Genomic DNA, 26,669 nt, shown 5'->3' with positions numbered 1-26,669 from the left:
CATTTCGCAAATTCTATGGTCGTTATAACGATCTAGTTCGTCAATACAACCTTGCATTGTGTCAAATGCTGTCTGACGTTTTTTATACCGATTGTTAAGCCGTTCTTGGCACACTGATTTTGACTACGGATACCTCCGATTACCTGATCAGGATATAGGGCTCATGGCGGGTGTGACCGGTTAACAGGGTATGCTTACTCCTCCTAGGCACCTGATCCCACCTCTGGTGTGTCCGGGGGTCCGTGATTGCCCAACTATCTATTTTGTATTGCTTGTAGGAGTTATGAGATTGATCACTGTTCATTATTTTCACCTTGCATATATCAAAGTCATATTTAAGTGACTCTTACGGCTATAACTTAACTCAAACTGAAGCTTGTTTTTGCTTTAAAATTATTTATAACAGGACAATCTGAATGAGACTGAAAATGTCATTTATTAAATATAACATATGAGAAAAAATGAGTTCACAAACCATCGAAGGGAAATCTACATGTATTACACATTGTCATAACATTTGAACACATGAGTACTGATTCCCCTACCTATAAATACTGTTACATGATACTGATTAATGGTACATAATACTGTTACATGATACTGATTAATGGTACATAATACTGAACTGCTCATAAAGACAAAACATAACATGGAAACCACAAAAAGGCGAAAGATGGCGTACAATGAAGACCTGCAGAAAGATGATGAACAATGAAGGCGCATCTGGTGCATCAAAATTGGTACCGTATAAGTTTTATATTAGTACTGATTCCCCTACCTATGAATACTGTTACATGATACTGATTAATGGTACATAATACTGTTACGTGATACTGATTAATGGTACATAATACTGTTACATGATACTGATTAATGGTACATAATACTGAACTGCTCATAAAGACAAAACATAACATGGAAAGCAAATAAAGGCCAAAAATAGCGTACAATGAAGGCCTGTAGAAAGATGATGAACAATGAAGGCCATATTATGCGAATTAATACAGTAGCATTGAATATGGGAAAAACATCTCACAGTAAATATCAAATAACAATTATTGTAAGACGGGAGAAAGGAAACAATTGAGATCATAGGTGGTACAAGACTTCATGGGGAGATGGTAGGCAAAGAAATCTACATTTTCTCTCGTCACGTGACTTGTACTCGAGAAACGTTTACCAACATAGATTATTCATGTATAGTCATATTTGTTTCCGTTGTTTTTATTCCATTTCTACTTTTCTGTTGTATTTAACAGAACTATATGGACAACAATTCCTAGGCTTCAATGGGATTCCGGATCTAGGCGTGGTAGGATACTCTTCCGATGTAAAATTAACATAATGATTCTCGTCAATGAACTCCCGGGCCTCAGCTTTTGTGGCTTTTGATGAAGGTTTCGCAAATTTCGGCTTCCTCATGCCATAATGATTTATGCGTGTACTAACAGATGGTTTCTCCGGTAGGGTAGACATTTTGTTAAATTGTAGGTGGTTATAGTCATCTGAATATCTGTTATATCGCCCATACTGTCCCGGAACTAAAGTTCTGGAACGAGTTAACTGATTCTGCCATTCTTTAGGTTGGCGTCTTGGTAAACTTCTCCAGTGCTGCATATGTTTATTGCGTCCCACACTGTTTCTTGGTAAAGTGTGTTTTTTACACGGACTAAGATCTGAATTATCGATCATTCGTGATTCTCTAACATCGTTATAAATACAATCTTTCTGTTCAAGTTGGAATGTACATTCATTGCCTGAAAAAATATGTTTTTAAAACTTAAAACAGTTTAGAATAAGAATTTCAAAAGAGGCAAAAACCACAAAGTTTTAAATATATATACCTGAAGGTACTGATGATGTCATCTTTCCAGTATTAGTATCTTGTTTCCTAGTAAAAAGATTCTTTTGGCATATATACCTTTATACATACATACATACGTATATATATACGTATATATATATATATATATATATATATATATATATATATATATATATATATCAACAAATTATCATATGGGCTATACGAGCATTTGCTATTATGGCTATTACAAACTGACTTTAATTGTGGTATAAATTCACTCACAGTTTCAGTCGCACAAACAAAATAGTCCCGATCAAAGATAGGACTAGCACGCCACCCACAGTTGTGATGATTGTTTGTAAATTCAGCGCTTCACCAGCTTCATTCTGATCAGATTCTGTACTTGGTTGTGAAAGTAACGTTCGTTTTATGAATAAACAAGTTTGTGATTCTTAATTCAATGAGAAAGACCTACAGCTTAGGGATATATTGTAACGAAAGTGTATTAAGGAATTCAATACATTTTTTACACATATCATGGTAGAATGTCACTTGTTACATGTAGTTATGTCCGGTGGTGAAAGAAAGATTGTTATTAAAACTTAATAATGTTGATTTTTTTGTCTTACTTCTGCGTGATCTGATTTAAATTTATCAATATTTGTAAATCAAATTTGGACACTGTAGGATTAGACATTATTTTCAATGAATATATCGATGTGCAAACTCTTGACTTTTACTCACGAATTTTACAGAACAGTTCTTAGCACTTTTATTCAGTTTGTAGAGTATGTGAGTAAAATTTCAAGAGATTACACATCGATATTTCTTTAGGAAAATGAATGCATAATCCGTATAATTATGAGTTCAGAATACTTTTCCTCTCGAAAGCCTCCATATTTTAAAGTCCATTCCCTAGAACAAATGCCTAGGAATGCATCGTATGCAAAACAAAATATTCATATTTGGTTTAATGTTTGTGCAATTTGATAAACAAACATTAAAAACACACATTCCACCTCAAATTTTACAAGACGTTTTATAATAGACAACTGAAAAACCAGAAATGTCGCATACTCCATGTTCAATTTTGACTAGACCCTTTATATGATAAACAAATGATACACAAAAAAGGTCAGATCTTCCAAACTCAATTTTAACTAGACGTTTTATATAATGAACATTGACACACCAAAAATATATGTTCAAGGACACATGGTATGAGCTTCAGATCATATCATGATACATTGAAAGTTATAGGCTTTGAAAACTGATCGAGATTCGTATCCTGTATAGTTGTTATACCCACGTCAAATAATTGAAGACTTTGGTTTTCTAATTGCCTGCATAATGGAGTGCATTTGTTATTTTTGAGAAAGTGTAGTCGCAGTTGTAGACCCAATCAGAGTCGAGAAAAACCAAAGTTTATCAAAGTGGAAACCTTTGAATGGCTAGCTTATTAACCAATCAAAAGGCTTGATTATTGATATCGATGTATTAGATTAGAATTATTTACCTGTCGTGATATATCGTATTAGATACTAATTATTTACCTGTCGTGATATCGATGTATTAGATAGGATTTATTTACTTGTCGTGATATTAATGTATTAGATTAGAATTATTTACCTGTCGTGATATCAATGTATTATATTAGAATTACTTACCTGTCGTGATATCGATGTATTAGATTAGAATTATTTACCTGTCGTGATATATCGTATTAGACACTAATTATTTACCTGTCGTGATATCAATGTATTAGATAGGAATTATTTACTTGTCGTGATATCGATGTATTAGATTAGAATTATTTACCTGTCGTGATATCAATGTATTATATTAGAATTATTTACCTGTCGTGATATATCGTATTAGACACTAATTATTTACCTGTCGTGATATCAATGTATTAGATAGGAATTATTTACTTGTCGTGATATCGATGTATTAGATTAGAATTATTTACCTGTCGTGATATCAATGTATTATATTAGAATTATTTACCTGTCGTGATATCGATGTATTAGAGAAGAATTATTACCTGTCGTGATATCGTTGTATTAGATTAGAATTATTTACCTGTCGTGATCTCGTTGTATTAGATTGGAATTATTTACCTGTCGTGATATCGATGTATTAGATTGGAATTATTTACCTGTCGTGAATATTGATACATTAGATTAGAATTATTAACCTGTCGTGATATCGTTGTATTAGATTGAAATTATTTACCTGTCGTGATATCGTTGTATTAGATTAGAATTATTTACCTGTCGAGATATCGATGTATTAGATTAGAATTATTTAGTTGTCGTGATATCGATGTATTAGATTAGAATTTTTTACCTGTCGTGAAATCGTTGACATTCACACATCCACTGACTGGGTTGCATATTTGATTCTGACTGCAGTTACACTTTCCCCCACAAAACTGTCCGAAGAATCCAAACTCACAGCCATGTTGACACTCCCTTCCCCAGGACCCAACACAAGCTGTACATTAAAATATATAGCTTAAAGCACACTCCATGGATTTAATCGTCAAATAAATGCAGATATACACGGAATCCTACCATCAGAAACTTTTCGACAATCATCGAGACGCATACGATAAGTTCATTGTATCACATATTAATTTCCAAAAACAGTAAAAACTCTGGGGTTTTAATGTATTGTACCTATTTTGTCATCACCTTTTTTGGATACATGGGGTATATTGCATCAATACACTGACAAATAAAGGAAATTCAACTTCCAATTTGCGGTGATATTTGTTATTTCATTAAACTTATCTTATAAAGTCGTCACTTTAGCAAAATATCAATAGTGAAAAGGTTGTAGCAATTAAAATTTTCCTATATGCTCACTATTAGCATTTGTTTCTCCTCGAATTCTTAGACAGCCCAGTAGCTAAGTACCTTCGTTACTAGCTTGAAAATACGGATGTATATTTAATTACTAAGATAAAATTTATAAATTCATTTCAAAATTAAGGATTATTTCCCTCATGCATAGCTCTTATCATTAGACAAAGTTTGGCTCCGGTTTTGGCACTCTAGTTTTATTTTTAGGTCCTACAAATTTATTGATATTTCGGGTTTTCAAACTTTCGGCTTGAGTATCACTGAAAAGACATTGTTTGTCGAAATGCGCATCTGGTGCATCAAAATTGGTACCGTATAAGTTTTACATGCATAGGATTTGTTTCAAGATTTATTTGCCTTGGGGAATGTTTTACCTCTCTTCTAGAGGTACATGACGAAAAGCGGATATAATCTCAGTGGGAAAGTTCCAATGCATTGATCGAACATGTCTTTGGACCAAAGTAATATGTGAACATCGTATTGTGAATATAATCTACTCCACACTGCACCACACTGGGCATTGCCTTGTTGAGAATATAGATTGTGTTGGCAGACAATTGACACAACCACAGTTTGCAGAACAAAGTACCGCTGACCTGTAGAATTGCCTTCAATATGACCGAACAGGTTCTACAGAAATCTTGAAAACAAATCTAATATTATATCTATATTCTAATAATAACTTCCCATATTTTAATATGTAGCAATATTGCATTATCACCTGCATATGGTGTTTACATCTGTCAACTGATTCGATGCGAAAGAGCTTGTTCTGCGTATGGTCAGTTTTTAAATCGAGGCACGCTACTAACAAACTGGCCGACCAAGGTAATGACGCCTCGTTAGGATCCTACCATGTGGTTGTAGCACTTACGCAACACATCTAAAGGAAAGGTGATGATAACGAATAGAGATCATTCTCATAACTCCTATAAGCAATACAAAATAGAGAGTTGGGCAAACAAAGACCTCTGGACACATCAGAGGTGGGATCAGGTTCCTAGGAGGAGTAGGCATCCCCTGTGGACCGGTCACACCCACCGTGAGTCCTATATCCTGATCAGGTAAATGGAATTATCGGTGGTGAATATCAATGTGCCAAGAACAGCCTAACAATCGGCATGAAACGCGTCAGACAGCATTTGACCCAATGATAGCTTGTATTTACGAACTAGATCGTTATAACGACCATAGAATTTGCGAAATGCTGACTTCAATCGAGACTGTTGAAACCCGTGTGCCATCAGTTTGTTTGTCAGTAGCTTACATTGATTAAAAAAGTGACTATACGCAGAACAAGCTCTTGCGTATCGAATCAGTTGAGAGATATAAATACCATATGCAGGTGATAATGAAATATTGCTACATAAATATGGGAAGTTGACGTTGGAGAAACTGAAATCATCCTGTTTGTCATACACTTGAGTTGTCAGTTTGCCGTTAATGTCTACTTTCAATAAAATATCTAAGTATGAAGAAAACGTTAACGTCTCTGTGGTGTCTTTTATTTTGAGCTCACAGGGATATATCTCATCGACATATGAATGAAAGTTATCATTATTAATAGACAAAACATCGTTGAGATATCTAAATGTCGAATTGAAAGCCACAGCAAGAGATTTCTTCTAGAGTATAAGTTTTTGAATGAAAGGCAAAGATAACGAACAAGTGATCAATCTCATAACTCCTATAAGCAATACAAAATAGATAGTCTGGCAAACACGGATCCCTGGACACACCAGAGGTGGGATCAGCTGCCTAGGAGTAGTAAGCATCCCCTGTCGACCGTTAAATAAATTTTAAAAAAAATAACCAGCACACGTTTTCAAATTTAGGGATTTCTTGTAACAAAAACTGGCGAATAAGATATGCGTGATGAAAACAATAACTTAGAAGCTAATCAAAAATTAAAGAGCCCAACAATCTCCTTTGTAATGCTTATAGGAGATATGAGATTGATCACTTCGTTATCTTCACCTTTCATTGGTTTTGTTCAGTGGTAATTGTTAAGCTAGTCGTCACCTTAAAGTAGGGAAATGTTACAGTCATTTTGGGAGTTTTGATTAAATTTCAAATGAATCTGGAATTGTGTCTTGTTTAACGTCCCTCTCGAGAATTTTTCACTCATACACCAATACCGATGAAAGGCTTGAAATGTAGCCATATTCTCTGGCATTGTGCAGTGAGGATTGTTCAGCGTGCCACACCTACTGTGACACGGGACATCCGTCTTAAGGTCCTTTCCGAGGACCCGTGACATTCACACCTGATGCCGAGCGCTTGGCAATGGAACTGTCACTACCTATTTTAACTGCTTAGGTCTATCGCGGCCGGAATTCCAACCCTGACCTTCTGCAGGAGGGGCGAACGCTCTAATGGCGTCGTTCAATAATCATTGATCTAGCTGTTGTTTCTGAAAACAACCTTCATGTAATAAATAGATTTGGCTCTTCTGGAAAATGCCCCTTTCACTTTTATGATACGAAATATTACACAAAAGACACTTTAATTTTGAGGTCAGTGTAATTATTGTAAATCAATTATATTTAAATGCATTACCCATCCCTTATGTAATGAATGTTTTCAAAATCCGATTCCTGAACATTTGTCATACATGTACATGATTGTACCACCCATTCTTCTTCATTGACATCAACATAAGTAACATTCTCTTTAAGGATTTCCAATAATGTTACGAAGATTGAATTTGAAAATAGACATTCAAAGTTTGATTATACTAGTGTTCTTACATGTTAAGTTTCACTGAGTAATTCTCACAATGAATGCGTAATGAATAAATCAAAATCTTTCAATTGTTAAACAAACCAAAAATTTATTCCTTACACACATTTCAATTAACTTGCGTTCTTATGTAAGCTTGTTGGAGTTTTTTATGTTCGTTTTTTTTTTTTACATACACCGTTTTAGAATTAATTGGGCAACGAGTTTCCAGGATAGAAACGAATTTTGTGCAGATTCCTGGGTGTATAGCGACGATATATACATATATGTATGCATATATATTTGTCATGTCTCAGACAAAATTGTTGAAATCTAATTGGTCAGATCCTGGTCACATGACGCCGTGAAAAAAACCGTATCATGCGAGAAAAATCCGTATTGAGCGAGTAATTTATTGTCGGGTTCGACTTGCAGCCGTGAACGAATCTTTTATATAAAGACATTTAACTAACTTGTATGATATAGACCCCAGATATACATTTAGATGTCTTCGACGTGATAAATTCGTTACACAATTAGTTAGTGACCTGATACGGAAAAATTCATGTTGTGAAAAGAAAACCCGTATCGGGCGATGCGTATCAGGTCACTAACTAACTGTGCAACTAATAATATATATCATGAAAATGATTGTGATCTAATACTAGTGAATTAAATACCTTCACACGTGCCAGAAACACTTCTATAATTATAACAGCACTCGTATTCTCCGGTTTTGCTGAAAAGAAATACGAATAATTACTATTTAGTATGAAATACAGTCTACTCCGGATATAATGAAATCCATGGGACCGACCTGAATTGTTCAGTATATCCAAAATTCAATATAACCAATGATGAACTACACATATATTGCTACTGGGGATTTATTTTAACTTCAATATAACAGATATTTCAATATAGCCGACTTCAATATAAGTGGAGTGGACTGTAGGTCGACTGGTCAGATGTTTTCATAGTAACTCTTCTTTATACATTGTAAAACCTACAATCCATTTAACTCTAATTATTAAACTTTGAATTGCGTTTTCTAACATATCACCGCATTTCTATACTCACTTATTCACACAAATAGCACTGTTAGCGAAGGATGATATAGGGACAAAACTGGTGAAATATATTACTGAGAATATTCCTTTGCATGTCATTTTGTATATGCCGAGTGACAAATAGTCCCGTATAAAAACACAGATGATTTGTTATACCTCATCATGTACAGTATAATTTTAATATCAGTAAAGTATTAATAAGTGCTCATTTCCATAACATTCCTATATGCCTATCAGGATTTTGAACTTTGTATATTTCCTCGTTTATCGATTCGGTGAAGAACAAGCAAAGGTCTGTTTACTCTGTAATTGTTATTCATGATGATTTAAACTGCTATATATCTTTACATATTTTTGTTAAATTGTTGCAAAGACGGGATTCGTCACTGGTTTGGAGATATTTATACACACAAGAGAGAAATGTTCATAGAATATACATAAGGAAAATGTAAATAGCCTAGAAATTATTTGTGTGTAACCATGGCAACTGATTTAAACTTTCATTTCCTCAATAAAAGAACATTATTATGGGTACAAATTCTAGAACCGTGAAAATAAAAGAAATCATTGATAACTTCTTCATGTTGTAGTCATATTTCAAACAACCAATGTACTGATATCTAAAGGTTACTACAAGCTAAAGGTACAGTGTGTGTGTGTGCTACTTTCGTGTTGACTGATTGTTGGTATATGAAGAGACATTTATTTTATCTTATTGATTAGAAATCAATCAGAATATTAGTCTGATCTCCGTAACATACACGGTGAGAGACACAGTGCCACAAACTATGATATTATGAATTATTACCATATATGAAATAAAACTAAATTTCTGTCTGTATATTACTTATAACTCATCAACCTTCGACCCTCTCACAGAATCAGACTTTGTATAGCTACATTTCTCTGTGCAACAAACCTTTTAGAACCGTACTCTTATGGCAATGACCGATCTGAGAGGATTTCCACAAAATTTGGCATGATAGTATAAGTATGTTTGAACTATGATATTTCAAACAGGATTATTTTCCATAACCACTTGGTTCATAAAAAGGGTAAATGTATTCTACAAGGATGATCTTTGCTTCTCGAAGTTTCTTATCTCAAAATCATTGGAAACTTATATTAATGGTGATGGAAATTGTACAAAGAATTTTACAAAACAATTGTTGAAAAACGTTAAACATTCAATTCATTAAAGTCTTCATAATTTCTTCTTCTCATAATAATTTACAGAACTTATTACATACTTACTTGTTCCTTATCCTCACGTGATTCACATATCGTGGTGGTCCAGTGGTTATGACGCTCACTGACAAAATGTCTTAAGTTAGAACAAGGAATATTTCCGCTTCTCCAGAAAAAAAAGTTATACTTGAAACCTGAATGGCACTTACATATTGTGAATGTCGTATTTAATCATTAAAAATACCTAACAAAACAATTGCAACTTGGGAAGAGTACTTTAAATACCAACTGACTCTAACGGTATTTTGCGTGTTGTGAAGATGAAATCAGCATCAACAACTCAAGTACGACTCATTCAGAAACTTTGGCTTCTTTTGGAATCGAACTTAAACATTAAGTGTTGTGCAAATGAACACTATCTGTTGAACGTAAAGAACTATCTCAAGTAGTGTATGGTTTGACCCATAGTAAGTTGTAAAATACCTTAAGGTTAACATATTTTAGAGAATGGTGTAAAGTATTTGATTCGAATCTTTTTTAAAAAATTTCCCATTACAGCTAAAGAGCTAGATTCAGAAAGTGCCATATATGGCCTACATATTTCTTGAAAAATAAATTACCGTTTCCTTTGGATTTATGTGCCTTTTTCCAATCTACATGACTTGGTTATTACATGTGTGGGTCACTCTGGTCAAACAGGACAACTCCCTAGCATTACTAAGTACCGAAACCCCCAGCGGATAGGTATTTTCCGGAATATTCTTGTGTTTTTGCAACTTTGTGACAATATTTAAAGTGGGGCGCGTTCTTCGAGGAGAAAGAATCAAGTATGAAACGAAGTACTGGCATAACAAAACTTATTTGAAATGCTTTTTTTTCTCCGTGAAGAACTCGCCCCATATAAAAAAAATATTTAAAAAAAATATGATAAATACGCGTGTCTTCCGGTCATCTGGCGCGTGCAGAAATATTAAGCAAGAGTTGACAGCGCTGTTTGTAAACATCACTCGATTCAGCAAAGATATCATGAAAAGGTAAGTAAATATATTTTAAAGTTCTTTAAATACTTTCTATATAAATATATATACACGTTATTAAGCCTTGTTATTGTAAACAAGGCCCGGCGGATCCAATCATGAATATGAACTAGGCCTATCAGAAGCACAATGTATTACCAAAGTATACGTTCATTACACATTCTCATACCATATCAATTATACTGTATTAAGACCATTGATTTTAAAGAACACATCAATATGAATTTATAATCTAATTACAACTTTCTAACAATTTTAACCCCGCATCTTCTGAGTCGATTTTCGGGGGGTTGATAAAGTCGGGATCGGAAATCCTCAAAATCGTTATATTTTGTATTTATATTTTTGCATCAAACATTATACAAAGTGCATTAAGATAAATTACCAAATGACTCTACTCAATTAAATAAAATTAAAGTAATTTAATACAATTACATTTTAAAATATACATTGTTTATTGCAGAATAAAAAATTAACATATATGTTTGACTTTAAGTTAAAAATTAGAGAAATGAATACCAAAACTTTCAAATAAAGGGAAGCTACTCAAAGTAGACTGCCTATTCAGAGATAGTGAACTCCTGCAATGCATATGTATCCAAATATTTCATTGAAAATGAACTTGTAAGCATACATGTAACGTTTAGATAAAACACAAAGATTGATTATTTTCTTAAATCAAGAAATAAAAAAATTGCAATCTAATTAAAATTAAAGGATAAATCCGGTTGCATAGGCCCTACTAGCATACATGTATGCGGGCGGATCCAACATATAGTTTTTATTAGATTGCAAAAATATTATTCACTCATTAAAAATACTCTTGAAATATATATGTTTGTAATGTTACATTATGTGTAAGTAAGGTGTTTGATTTTTTTTTTATACTTTTATGCAATCAGTAAAAAACATTCTACATGATATATTGAAAATATACACAAATTCTTTCAATTAAATTTTAATAAAAATGAGCACATAGTCTTGCACACAGGTATTTGATTTTTTTCTTCTAGATGCAACAAAATAAGAAAAATCCACTCATTAAAAAAAATTAAAAAGTACAACATAATGCATTTTTTATTCAAATTAAGTAAGATAACATGAATTCTAACAAAGTGATATACAATCTATAAGTACATACATGTATATTTTATGATAGCTTGATTGATATAATGTTGATAAAAGCACAACACTAATTCACATCAGTACTTTTATGCCCCTTCAACTAAAGTTGGAGGAGGGGGTATATTGTTTTTGTCCTGTCTGTCTGTCTGTCTAAAACTTTTGCTCATAACTTTTGAATGGTTCAGAACTCTCATATTTTTATATTTGACCTTTGTTTTGTTACCAAAGTCCTTAACCCTGTTTAATGTTCTTTGTTGCCTAGTGTCTCCCATGTACATCTTGTTTATTATAATGACTAAGGTATAGTGTTCAGTATAGATCAAATAATATGGCACTGTGTCATTTAGTAATATTTGGTAATTAATTGAAATTCCAGATGCCTCGTACACACAGCACAGGTCCAAAAGAGTATACATGTTTCACCTGTCCTAGAAGAACCCGTTTAAAGGACAGATATTCCATCCCCAGAAAGATTAGGTCTCTTGTTACCAAGTGTACTGGTTGGTATCATTTGAAGATATAATACTTCATTGTCAACATTACATGTATAAGAAGGATTGCATAAAATTGATAACATCTATTGAAAATGAAAGGTTACATTCTAAATGTAAAAATTCCCTTATAGGCAGGACTCCAAATGATAAGGACTCGCTCTGCAACAAATGCCGCCACAGGTACAAGTCACTTCTCTAACAAAAGGATGAAATGGCAAAAATTCAGACATTAGTACCGATTCCTGAAGAGATTGTACAATCTGCACAACCTGAGGCACCTAGTCCTCCCTCAGTTACTCTTCCTTTCTCCTGCACACCCAGAGGTCATTCAGCATGCTGTTTTTGCAAAAAACCTGGTCCAAAACTTGTTGTAGTGCCAACTGATCTGAGACATCAACTTTTTTTGTCACATGAAATAATTATTCCAGCTGGATCCAGGTGTTGCCCAATCCACTTACAAAGAAATATTGAGGCTGTGGACTGTATTTCATCAACAACAACCCTGAACAGACACTCAATCACCAAGCTGATAAGATTTTTAAGATCAGAGGTATTGAAAAATGAAAAAATGAGACTTAATTTTGAAAGCCATAATCAACTTACAGATAAAGACTATTTTGATCTTCTTGGAATTTCAAAGACAGCATTTGATGACTTGCTGAAGTATATTGATGGCAGGGTGAAGTCAACTCCATCAAGGACAGTGAAGACAAGCCTTGCCATTTTTTTGATGAAGATGAGAGGAGGAGAGTCAAACCGAGTTTTATCTACCTTGTTTAATATTTCCAAGGCTAGTATCTCCAGAAGCATCAAGGCAGTTAGATCAGCCCTCATAAATGGCACATTTGTCTCAGAAAACATTGGGTTTCAGCACATCACCAGAGATGAGATCATCAATCATCACACACGACCACTCGCACAGACCCTCTTTGGAGACGTTGCAAGTCCGAAAGTGATCCTTGTCCTGGATGGAACTTATATATATATATTACTAAAAGTGGTAATTTCAAATTCCAACGACAGTCATTTAGTCTCCACAAGGGAAGACCACTGGTAAAACCCATGGTTATAGTTTCCACAACAGGATATTTCATTTCGGTGATGGGACCATACTTTGCACGAAATAATGATGCCAGCATTTTGAACCACATAATGAGAAAAAACATTGAAGACATCCGCAGTTGGGTTCAAGAGGATGACATTTTTATTGTGGACCGAGGATTTCGTGATTCCCTATCATACCTGAAAGAGCTGGGAATTAAAGTTGAAATGCCCTCATTCATGGAAAAGGGAGAACGGCAAATGTCAACAGAGGCAGCCAATACAAGCCGACTGGTTACCAAGGTAAATAAGGAAAATGTGTCTATCAAATATACAATTATTATTGTTTTATATACAAACCATTTGTAAACATAATAAGTATTAAAAACTACAATGTAAACAGAATAAGTCATTACAAAAATTACTTACATAAAGAAAAACAACTTTGAAATGATGTGCAACATGAAAGTTTGGTCATAAAAATTAAAAAAAAAAAATATTTGAAAAATTACAATTGTGCAAAAATATCACAGAATCTTATAAAAAATGAAACTCTAAAATGTGGAAGTTTGTAAAATGTACAAAAGTCTATACTAGCTGCATGTATGTCAGTGTGTGTGTGTGGGTGTGTGTGTGTGGGTGTGTGTATCTATGTGTGTATGTGATATTTTTGTAAATGTTATTGATAAAGCATTACTTTCTTTACACAGATTAGATGGATTGTTGAGAGTGCAAATGCAAGGATCAAACAGTGGAAATATCTAGGTCATATTCTATCTTCAAGCCAGACACCCTTCATTGGAGATTTTGTCCAAATTGTATGCTGCATTTGCAATAGGTAAACATATTTAAGATAGTTAAATTTTTCCTTGAGCATGAAATAAACCTTTAAAAAATATTTTGACACTTATATATTTGACAACATGCAACATTGTGACAATTTTGCAGATACCGGAAACCTCTTTCAACCGGGAATCTTGAAGAAGACCAGGCTCTAGGTGCCAAGATGATTTTTTTTATCCAAACAAGTGAATCAACTTAAAGAACATGTGGAGGTCAATCATTTAGATCGCAGAACAGTCTGCTGGAAAGAAATCGATGAGGTAACAGACTTCCCATACTTGGATGAGGAAGGGTTGAGGGCTCTCACATGTGGTACCTACCAGCTACGCCTCTCCTCTAGCTATGCCCAAGAACACATGGAAGGAGACTGCATCATTCAAATGCACAAAGAATAGCATGGTTTGTTAAGAATCCGCATGAGAAGTCGACATGTATCTTCTAAGAGTTACCAACTCTGGATCAAGTATGGGGATGGCACTATCATTGCATGGTATTGCAAGTGTCCAGCAGGGGCACGGGTAGTTGGTATGTGTGCCCATACAGCCTCTATTGTATGGTACCTCGGTTTTGCACGACATAGGTGTGGAGATGGTAAGATGGGTGTTTGTGACTGGGGGGAGTATTTGGATGATGCCACCACAGTTGATGAATCGGACAGTGAAAGCAATAGCTCAGGTGATGAGAGCATCACGGAAGAGTAAATTCCTCAAGTGACATGGACCTTTGGTGCTGAAACAAGTGTAACACATATAACATTTTTTCTATACTTGCTAACCATATCAAATTGTCATTAAACATCATGTTGTGAAGTATTCTACCCAAACAGATTTCATGTATATATTTTTTCTAAAAAGCCAAAGTTTATGTAAACTAACATTCAACTCAGGCGTTATCTCTAATCACGATACAGTACACCTGTTTAACATATTCAAAACTAGAGATTCGAAATCTGTGTTTCTGTGCTCAATTTGTAATTCAATTATCATTCAGTTTAAGTGAGATATATGAACAAAATGTACACCAACAGCATTCATTACAAAATTCAAGCCAAAAGTGTGTATATATATATATATATATATATATATATATATATATATATATATGTCAAACGTTTTGAAATTCTGTTCATGTTTAAAATCATCAATAGCTGGTATCATGTGTTCCTGTTAATTCATCTGTTCTTGTTGATTTTAGCATTATATGTATATATTGCTTAACTCGGGTTTATTTTTTTGAGGGGGTTGTGGGTTGTTAAATTTATAGAAACTCTAATAAACATGTCAAATCCTTAAATCATCATTGTTTTACCATAAGTGGTACTGTCTCTGGTGATCTAAGTATTGAAGCACACTAATTGTTATGAACTGTGTTTCTTCTTCTTTTTTTCTTTAAAAGGAAATCGACAATACAAGCAGGTGTTACTCTTACTTGCTAATGCAATGACATTGTACATGTATCTCTACCATTGAAATGACCTAAAGGGGCAACGCCAATAATTTCCTGGCGCTATCTGATCCACAGTGTGTACACCGTACGGAAACATTATAATAATGACAAAGTGAAAGTACACATGAATACACACCGAGTGTGTCGATAAAAAGAACTCCCGTTTGTGTTCCGTCTATTTGATTGCATGGTTTTATGCATGGTTTTATACAGCTACTGAAAGAATATGTGTAATAAAGCTTCTGTTAATCTTAATGTCTAGAAAACTTTGATAGTATATTCTGAAGTAATGTTTACACTTACCGAAATATTCTTGTTCGGAGCGGTGTCGTTTTCACTCGTACCAAAACGATTTCATACCCGATGATTTTCTTTTCTCATGTAATAATCACCCAGTATTTATTATCATCATTGCTTTGGAAATATTTGATTATAGAAGTTATTTTCAGTATGAACAATATAAAGTGCTGACAAGGATCTTAATTCAAATGACGTTCTGTTAATTGTCAAAGAGTAACGTCATAAATTATCACCAGAACGTCGTAATTAATTCAGATGCATATGCTATTTTAAAGACCTCTTACGGAATGAATAATCAAGATATTGTAAAAAAAAAGATATTTTAAGAAAGTATGAAGTCTATAGATATATTCTGCAGCAAAATGTTTTTGTTTTTAGCATGGGCCATTTTTGGCATTTTTTGAACCAGGCTCTTTGTAATTTCCAGTTTTAGCAGACTGGATTTTTTTTATGTCAACCTGAATTGTAAAACGCGTTGATTATTCCTGTAGTATTCTTGAGCTGTTTATTCTTACTTCACCAATATTTCAGCAAATTATCACATCAAATATCAATTTGATAGTTGTTTTGATATAATGTTAACTTGATATGTTCCTTCATAGTGTATGTTCATGTATATGTCACATTTTTTGTTTTATTTCTTTACCTTTCAATAAGTCATGCATTAATTGCTATTCTATGAAATATGATAAGCTCAATATTCTCAGTCAGTAATAATTCTTTATAATAAATTATATTGACACGGGTATTGTCTCAAAATTCCGTGGACTAAGCTTATAACTTTTAAAGTATCGATTTAATTTTATGAAAAATGCTATATATTACCAATTACACTGTATACCCTTATTGACCAATAACTAAAATTTCAACATCGTACTTCATTTATCTTTTTTGAGAAAATTAATCATTTTACAATAAGGGTGTACTCGACGGCGCAACTTACAACGACAAAAGTTTCTCACAGTGTTACACATGCAAGTTTATTCTTCGAACATGACATTTTTCTTTGTTTTTCTTCATTTATTAAAACCCGAGGTACTCAACGTGCAAATACCATATGCATTCCTAAATTATCCGATAGAATGCGATGAGCAGACGATTTGCTGATTCCCAAAATTTATTCAATCTCTCATACAGTCCTACGTCTGTCTTCCCCAATAGTGTCATCAAGCAACGCCCCTGTTTTTTGCCGATTTCCTTCGGCCTGCCTCTATTTCCTGCCTTGCCATTTGACACCAGGGAACGAGAAACAATTCTGTGTGATTCTGTCAAGTTTAACTTCTTGTAAGTCTCCGTTGGAGCCATGCCGAGTTCCGTGCAAAATTTCAAGAATTCTCGATGCATCGCGTTTGACGCTGATGTCGCCATTTCGCTGGACATTTGCACCTCCTAACTGTCGCAAGATAAATCATAATTCACTTAAATATAACATCTTAAGGATAAAATTTTCCGAGTAAATAAATGTGTATCTAAACAAAATTCCTCTCTAAAAATGTACTCTCAAAATGAAATTGACAATGCTTTTCCGCAATTGGAATTCCGTATCAATTATTCTATAATGTAAAACCTACATTTGTGCCCCCTGTCCTTATAATGCTTCATACCTAATTTGAAAAGAATTGGAGCGATAGTTAAATTTTTTTAATTGTTAATGCAGGACGGAGACAACAAATTGGAATTGACCTAATAAGCAATCATTGAATTTTAATTAGACGCTTTATATGATAAACAATTGATACAACAAAAATGTATGTTCATGGACACATGAATTGCGCTTCACCTCAGATTTACTTACACTGAAAGTTAAAGGCTTTGAAAACTGATCGAGCTTCGTATCCCATTTAGTTGCTATACTCAAGTCTAACATCGAGGCAACATACTGACAAACAAGTTGATGGTACAGGGGTTTCAACAGTCTCGATTGAAGTCAGCATTTTGCAATTCTATGGTCTTTATAACGATCTAGTTAGTCAATACTACCTATCGTTGGGTCAAATGCTGTCTGACGTCTTTCATACCGATTGTTAAGCCGTTCTTGGCACACTTATTTTGACTGCGGATAACTCCGTTTACCTGATCAGAATATAGGGCTCACGATGGGTATGACCGGTCGACAAGGGATGCTTACTCCTCCTAGTCACCTGATCCCACCTCTGGTGTGTCCAGGGGTTCGTGTTTGTCCAACTATGTACTTTGAATTCCTTATGGGAGTTATGAGATTGATCTTTGTTCGTTATCTTCATCTTTCATTTGAAAACGTTCGTGCTAATTGACTGCTGTAATGCAGTGCATTTCTTACCTTTTAGAGAGTGTAGTCGCAATTGTAGACTCAATCAGAGTCGACAAAATCCAAAGTTAATCAAAATGGAAACCTTTGAATGTTTAGCTTATTAACCAATCAAAAGGCTTGATTATTGAGTATGTGTATCAAATTTGAATTATTTACCTGTGGTATATTAATTTATTAGATTGGAATTATTTACCTGTCGAGATATCGTTGTATTAAATTAGAATTATTAACCTGTCGTGGTATCGTTGTATTAGCTTGGAATTTTTTACCTCTCGTGATATCGATGTATTAGATTAGAATTATTTACCTGTCGTGAAATCGATGACATTCACACATCCACTGACTGGGTTGCATATTTGATTCTGACTGCAGCTACACTTTCCCCCACAAAACTGTCCGAAGAATCCAAACTCACATCCATGTTCACACTCTCATCCCTAGGACCCAACACAGGCTGTACATTAAAATATATAGCTTAAAGTACAATCCATGGATTTAATCGTCAAATAAAGGTAGATATACATAGAATCGTACCATCAGAAACTTTTCCAGCATCATCAAGACAAATAGGATAAGTTCATTGTTTCAAATATTAATTTCCAAAAACAGTAAAAACTCTGCTGTTTTAATTGTCCCTATTTTGTCATCACCTTTTTTGGATACATGGGGTATATTGCGTCAATACAATGACAAAGAAAGGAAATTCAACTTCCAATTTCCGGTGATATTTGTTATTTTATTAAACTTATTGTTTATTATATTATTATAGAATTTGCAAAATGCTTACTTCAATCGAGACTGTTGAAACCCCTGTACCATCCATTTGTTTGTCAATAGCTTTCCTCGATGTAACAACTGACTATACGTAGAACAAGCTCTTGCGTATCGAATCAGTTAACAGATATAAACACCATATCCAGGTGATAATGAATATTGCTACATAAATATGGGAAGTTGACGATGGAGAAACTGAAATCATCCTGTTTGTCATACACTTGAGTTGTCAGTTTGTCGTTATTGTCTACTTTCAATAAAATATCTAATTATGAAGCAGAAGTGGACAACTCTGTGGTATCCTTTATTTCGAGCTCACAGGGATATATCAAATCGACATATGAATGAAAGCTATCATTGTTAATAGACAAAACGTCATCGATATATCTAAAAGTCGAATTGAAGGTCACAGCGAGAGATTTTTTCTTCTCACGTAGAAGTTTTTGAATAAATTCTGCTTCATATGAATATAAAAACAGGTCAGCTAACAAAGGAGCACAATTCGTGCCCATGGGAATTCCAACAGACTGCTGGAAGACCTAATCACCAAAGATCACGAAGATATTGTCAATGAGGAACTCTAGCATATTTTTTATTTCAACTTCAGAGTACGTGTGCGTGGAATCAAATTGGTTTTTAACAAAGTAAGTTTTTGAATGACTGATCACTAGATATGAATATTTCCGTTTTCCGTTTTTGTTGAGGAAGCAACTGTCTATGATGTCAAAAAGTCTAGTCTTTAATTAATTTAAGTTGTCAGTTTGCCGTTAATGTCTACTTTCAATAAAATATCTATGTCTGAAGCAGAAGTTGACGACTCTCTGGTGTCTTTTATTTCGAGCTCACGGGGATATATCGAATCGACAAATGAATGAAAGTTATCATTATTAATAGACAAAACGTCGTCAATATATTTAAATGTCGAATTGAAGAAGCAAGAGATTTCTCCTTCTCGCGTATAAGTTTTTGAATGATTCGCAAAGATAACAAATACGAGATCAATCTCATAACTCCTATAAGATAGATAGTCGGGCAAACACCAGAGGGCGGATCATGTGGCTACTAGGAGTAAGCATCCCCCGTCGACCGTTAAATAAATAAAAAAAAATAACCAGCACACGTTTTCAAATTTAGAGATATATTCTAACAAAAACTGGCGAAGAAGATATGCGTGATGAAAACAATAACTTAGAAGCTAATCAAGAATGATAAAGCTCAAAAATCTACTTTGTATTGCTTATAGGAGTTACGAGATTGATCATCGTTCGTTATCTTCACCTTTCATTGCTTTCTTTGGTTTTGTTCAGTGCTAATTGTTAAGTTAGTTGTTCCCTTAAAGTACGGAAACGTTACAGTCATTTTGGCAGTTTTGGTATTGTGTCTTGTTAAACGTCCCTCTCGAGAATTTTTCACTCATGCACCAATACCGATGAAGGGCTTGGAATTCAGGCATATGCTCGACCATTGAGCAGTGATGATTCTTAAGCGTGTCACGTCTACTGTGACACGGGACATCCGTGTTAAGGTCCTTTCCGAGGACCCGTAACATCCACATCTGATGCCGAGTGCTTGGCGATGAACTGCCACTACCTATTTTAACTACTTAGGTCTGTCGCGGCCGGGATTCGAACCACGACCTTCTCCAGAAGAGGCCAACGCTCTACCTTTACCGGGGTCGTATTTGGAATTGAAGTGTGAATTTAATGCAACGACGTCGTTCAAAAACTATTGATCTAGCTGTTGTTTCTGAAAACAACCTTCGTGTAATAAAAAGATTTTGCTCTTCTGGAAAAATGCCCCTTTCACTTTTATGATACAAAATGTTAAACAGAAGACACTTTAATTTTGAGATCAGTGTAATTATTGTAATTCATTTATATTTAGATGCCTTACACTTCTCTTATGTAATGAATATTTTCAAAATTCGATTATTTCATATTTTCTGTACATTTGTCATGCAATTCAAGTGGAATGGTCTATCACACATATATTTACATGATTGTACCACCCATTTTTCTTCGTTGACATCAACACAAGTAACAGTCTCTTTAAGGATTTCCAATAATTTTACGAAGATTGAATTTAAAAATAGACCTTCAAAGTTTGATTATACTAGTATTCGTACACGTTAAGTTTCACTGAGTAATTATCACAATGAATGTGTAATGAATAAATCAAAATGTTTCAATTGTTAAATAAACCAAAAATTTATTCCTTACACATATTTGAATTATCTTGCGTCCTTATGTAAGCTTGTTGGAGTTTTATTGTTCGTTTTTTCTTTACATACAAGGTTTTAGAATTAATTGGGCAACGAATTCATTTTGAGGATAGAAAAGCATTTTTTGCAGATACATATATGTATGTACATATATTCATCACATCTCACAAAATTATTGAAATCTATTTGGTCAGATCTTGGTCACATGACGCCGTGAAAAAAAACGTATAGTGCGTGTTGTATGATATAGACCCCCAGATATACATTTAAAGGTCTTCGATGTGATAAATTCATTGCACAGTTAGTTAGTGACCTGAAACGGAAAAATACATGTGAAAAAGTCCATATCGGGCGAGGCGAAGCGTATTAAGTCACTAACTAACTGTGCAACTAATAATATATATCATGACAATGATTGTGATCTAAGGAAAGGAGAAAGGGCGTAGGCCTGAGATTAGTTCTTTCTCTCACAGAATGGACAGTTTGAGGCCTTTCTCCTACTTCAAACATGATTTTCTTTTTGTATGGTGGAATCAGTTAAACAACATGTAGAAAACTTGTCTTCAGATTGAATTGTTCCAGGTAACATACATGTAATAGTAAAGTCATTGTTTACAGAATAGACAGTCACAGGTAAGTTAAGGGTGCTCAGCATTTTGTTTAATGGCTATTGTGTTACATTATGCTACATAACAAAAGCCTTTGTCTATGGACACTTACAGGTGGAATTTGGTAAATACTTATACAAGTATGTGATGTTTCTGAATCAATTGAAAGTTCCCCTATGTAAGATAAGCATGTATTCCTATGATGGAGAAAGTGGGTTTATTTTTAACTCAGTCAAAATTCAAGGAAACTGAAGATACGCAAAATACTGATGTTATATTAAGTGAAATTTTGAACGTAGAAACGAAAAATAGTAAACACAAAATGAGGCAAACTTCCACCTGAAGGTGGTTTCATTTTCGGACATTTCTGATGAGGATCTTACCAATGCTGCCCAGGATATTGAAAACATTGAGCGCTTTCTTAAACCGCTGAATCAAGATGAATTAGACGAGTTACTGAAGAAAGGACTATCAAAGAAAACATAAGGAAATGCGAGGTGGGTTATATCATTGTTTGCAACTTCGTAGCAAAACAGGAAAAATATCTTGGGCCGGAATTCATTGGATTTACATCAAAAGGAGATATTTAGAAAATGAGTGATGAGTGAGACATCAGCAATATTACGGTATTCATGGGAATGTTAAAAGTAGTAACACTCAAAATGCAGATGAAGAGAAACAAGTGAAAGTATCAGGGACTGCAAATATCACTAGTGAAATCAAATCTGGCAATGTTTCCTTCGAGTTCAATGTATTTGTTGTTTTCCCCTTGGATAACGAACAGTGATCAGTCTCATAACTCCTACAAGCAATACAAAATAGATAGTTCGGCAAACACGGATCCTTGAAAACACCAGAGGTGGGATCAGGTGCCTAGGAGGAGTAAGCATCCCCTTTTTCTCCTTACCTGGCTGTAACTGTCCATTCTGATTGAAAAACACTGTCCATTTTTAAAAGAATGGACATGTATTCAAACACTTACAGGTAACTTAATGGACTGTTTATGGAGTTAGCACAAGAATAACCTATAGAATAGACAATTCAAACAAAAGGTTTACGTCACAATCATGTTTTAATACTAGTGAATTAAATACCTTCGCAAGTGCCAGAAACATTTCTATGATTATAACAGCACTCGTTTTTTCCGGTTTTCCTGAAAAGAAATATAAATAATCACTATTTAGTATGAAATAGGCCAACTAGTCAGATGTTTTCATAGTAACTCTTCTTTATAAATTGTAAAACAATTCAACAACTACAGTGTGTCATTAATCCATTTAACTCTGGTTAAACTTTGAATTGCGTTTTCTAACATATCACCGCATTTCTATACTCACTTATTCACACAAATAGCACTGTTAGCGAAGGATGATATAGGGACAAAACTGGTGAAATATATTACTGAGAATATTCCTTTGCATGCCATGCTGTATATGCCGAGTGACAAATAGTCCCGTATAAAAACACAGATGATTTGTTATACATTATTATAGAAAGTACAATTTTAATATCAGTAAAGTATTAATAAGTGCAACTTTCCATAACATCCATATATGCCTATCAGGTTTTTTGAACTTTGTATATATCCTTGTTTATCTATTGAATGTAGAAAAAGCAAAGGTCTGTTTACCATATAAGTGTTATTCATTATGATTTAAACTTCTATATACCCTTACATCTTTTTGTTAAAATATTGCAAAGACGGGATTCGTCACTATTTTAGTGATAATTATACACACAAGAGATAATTGTTCATAAAACATACAAAAGTATAATGTTAATAGCCTAGAAGTTCTTTGTGTGTAACCATGGCAACTGATTTAAACTTTTGTTTCCTCAATAAAAGAACATTGTTATGGGTACAAATTCTAGAACTGGGAAAATAAAGGAAATCATTGATAACTTCTTTTTGTGGCAGTCATATTTCAAGTAACAAATGTACTGATATGTAAAGTTACTACAAGCTAAAGGTACAGTGTGTAAATGTTACTTTCGTGTTTACTGATTGTTGGTATATGAAGAGGAATTTATTTTATCTTATTGATTAGAAATAAATCAGAATATTAGTCTTGGTTTCATACCATACGGTGAGAGGTACGGCGCTACAGGCTATCATATTATAAATTATTACTGTGTATTAAATAAATCTCATTTTCCATCTGTATATTACTTATAACTCATCAACCTTAGACCCCATCACAGAATCAGACTTTGTACAGCAACATTTCTCAGTGCAATAAACCTTTTAGAACCGTACTCTTATGGCAATGACCGATCTGAGAGGATTACCACAAAATTTGAAATGATAGTATAAGTATGTTTGAACTATGATATTTCAAATACGATTAATTTCCATAACCACTTGGTTCATATAAAGGATAAATGTATTCTACAAGGAAGATCTTTGCTTCTCGATTTTTTTTTATCTCAAAATTGTTGGAAAATGATATTAATTAAAGTCTTCACAATTTCTTCTTCTGATAATTTACAGAAATGAACTACAGTTGTTACACAATGTTTATTCCTTATCCTCGCGTGATTCACATACCGTGGTGGTCCAGTGGTTAAGATGCATACTGACAAGAGGTCTTAAGTTAGAACAAGGAATATTTCCGCTTTTCCAGAAAAGAAAAGTTATACTTGAAACCTGAATGGCACTTAAGTTAGACTAAGGACTATTTGTCGCTTCTCCAGAAAAGGCAGTGATGGTTGAAACCTGCACGACACTTACACGTTTGGGATTTCATATCATTCAAATACCTCACAAAACAATTGTAACCCGGGAAGGGTACTTTCAATACAAACTGCCTCCAACGGTATTCTGTGTGTTGTGAAGATGAAAAGAACATCAATAACTCTAATGCGACCCATTCAGAAACTGTGGCTTGTTTTGGAATCGAACCTTAAACATTGGGTGTTGTGCAAGTGAACACTCTCTGTAGTAATGTTGTTGAACGTAAAGAACTATCTCAATTAGTGAATGGTTTGGCTCATGGTAAATTGTAAAATACGGTAAGGTTAGGAAGATATTTTAGAGGCCGGTGTAAAGTATTTGATTTGATTTTACCATTGCATTTAAATTTCTGATTTCCAATCTTATCAGAAAGGATTTTTATGTCAACCTAAATTGTACAACGCACCGTATTTGCACGAGATGATGATTCTTGTAGTGTTCCTGTGCTGTTTATTTTTACTTCACTGATGTTTCTCAAATAATCACAGTAACTGTCAATTTTTAAAAAGTTGTTTTGATATAATGTTATTTTGATGTACATCTTTCCTCAAAGTGTATTTGCATGTATCTGAACAAGGGCATTCCGTGGGGATCCGGGTTAGAATAGGTCCTCAGTACCCCTTGCTTATCGTAAGAGGCGACTAAATGGGGGGTCCTTCGGCATCTTCGCTAGTGGTCCTTCGGATGAGACCGCAAAAACCGAGGTCCCGTGTCACAGCAGGTGTAGCACGATAAAGATCCCTCCCTGCTCAAAGGCCGTATGCGCCGAGCATAGGCCTATATTTTGCAGCTCTTAACTGGCATTGGTGTAGTCTCCATATGAGTGAAAGATTCTCGGGAGAGACGTTAAACAATATTTAATCAATTAATCTAAACAAGGGCAATTGTCAGTTCAAACATGTAAAGAAAACTACAACGCATGCCATATGTAAATGACACATTTTTAATGTGTTTACTTTTCAATAAGTCATGCATTAATTTCTATTTCATGAAATGTTATCAGCTTTATATTCTCAGTTGGTAATATCATATCTTAAAACTTGAAATCTTATATATGTGTCCAGGAGTCCGTATTTTCCCAACTGTCTATTTTGTATTGCTTGTAGGAGTTATGAGGTTGGTCGCTGTTCGTTGTCTTCACCTTGCATTGTACAACATAGTATCTACATATTGTTTCCTTTATCGTAGTCAATCTTCTATTCCTTATTAGAAGAAGATTGGAACAAATGGTCCATTTTATTATATTTCAGAAAGATAAGGAATTTCAAGGCACTACAATAATAGTTGTAGTATGTCAACCATCAAGATATTTATGATACTTGTATTCCCATGATGTTGAACATTTATATATTGATGTTATTTGTATTCTCATGTCGACCATACACATTTTTGTATAATTTTTGTATTCTGATGATGCTGACAATACAGATATTTATAATTCTTGTAATGAAAGGTGAAAATAAGGAAGAGGGATGAATCTCATAACTCCTGTAAGCAATACAAGATGGAGAGGTGGCCACATGTGGGCCTCTGAAAACGCCAGAGGTGGGATCAGGAGCCTAGAAGGATTAAGCATCCCCTGTCGACCGGTACACACCCGCTATGAGCCCTATATCTTGACCACGTAAACAGAGTTATCTCATGATGTTGACCATACAGATTTTTAGGATAATTGTATTCTTACAATAACAAACTGTCATAACGTAATGATAAAAATAATTTAAGAACTCATTTATAAAGGATAAGATCTCAGGATATGGGGCTCACGGCGGGTGTGACCGGTCAACAGGGGATGCTTACTCCTCCTAGGCACCTGATCCCACCTCTGGTGTGTGCAGGGGTCCGTGTTTGCCCAACTATCTATTTTGTATTGCTTGTAGGAGTTTTGAGATTGATCACTGTTCGTTATCTTCACCTTGCATCTCGCAAGATGTACAGAAGTTGTTTCTTATCCTTTTGTGTATTTACACAGTAGTCATATTCAAGGATAGAATTTGACAGTTATTTATTGCAGGTAATTTATGTCTTATCCTCTTTTCTTAACTCAAACTGAAGGTTGTTGTTGCTATAAAATGATTTACATGTGTAACAAGACAATCTGAA

The 26,669-nt window shown here is 34.2% G+C and overlaps 1 protein-coding gene and 1 pseudogene across 1 annotated transcript; one reads left to right on the top strand and one right to left on the bottom strand.

The window, feature by feature from the left end:
* Positions 1–417: 417 nt before the first annotated feature.
* LOC130046476 (multiple epidermal growth factor-like domains protein 10) lies at positions 418–12,093 on the bottom strand. The gene is made up of 7 exons (XM_056150885.1): positions 12,039–12,093; positions 9,720–9,789; positions 8,076–8,134; positions 4,157–4,303; positions 2,090–2,204; positions 1,845–1,891; positions 418–1,757 (listed from the first exon to the last, which is right to left on the bottom strand). The coding sequence occupies exons 1-7, from the start codon at positions 12,091–12,093 to the stop codon at positions 1,225–1,227; spliced, it is 1,026 nt and encodes a 341-aa protein (XP_056006860.1). The 3' UTR covers positions 418–1,224.
* A 98-nt stretch (positions 12,094–12,191) lies between these two features.
* On the top strand, positions 12,192–13,555 carry LOC130050673 (uncharacterized; annotated as a pseudogene).
* Positions 13,556–26,669: the final 13,114 nt, after the last annotated feature.

This window comes from Ostrea edulis, chromosome 10, assembly GCF_947568905.1.
Source record: "Ostrea edulis chromosome 10, xbOstEdul1.1, whole genome shotgun sequence".
Lineage (NCBI taxonomy): Eukaryota > Metazoa > Mollusca > Bivalvia > Ostreida > Ostreidae > Ostrea > Ostrea edulis.
This window is presented reverse-complemented; position numbering and strand designations above follow the sequence as displayed.

Excerpts from the sequence above, each read along its gene's own strand:
- LOC130046476 (XM_056150885.1), bottom strand. The coding sequence starts at position 12,093 with ATGTACATGGGAGACACTAGGCAACAAAGAACATTAAACAGGGTTAAG. Across the intron at positions 4,304-8,075 it reads TGTTTCTGGCACGTGTGAAG|CTTGTGTTGGGTCCTGGGGA; the intron begins GTATTTAATTCA and ends TTTAATGTACAG. Across the intron at positions 1,758-1,844 it reads GACATCATCAGTACCTTCAG|GCAATGAATGTACATTCCAA; the intron begins GTATATATATTT and ends ATATTTTTTCAG.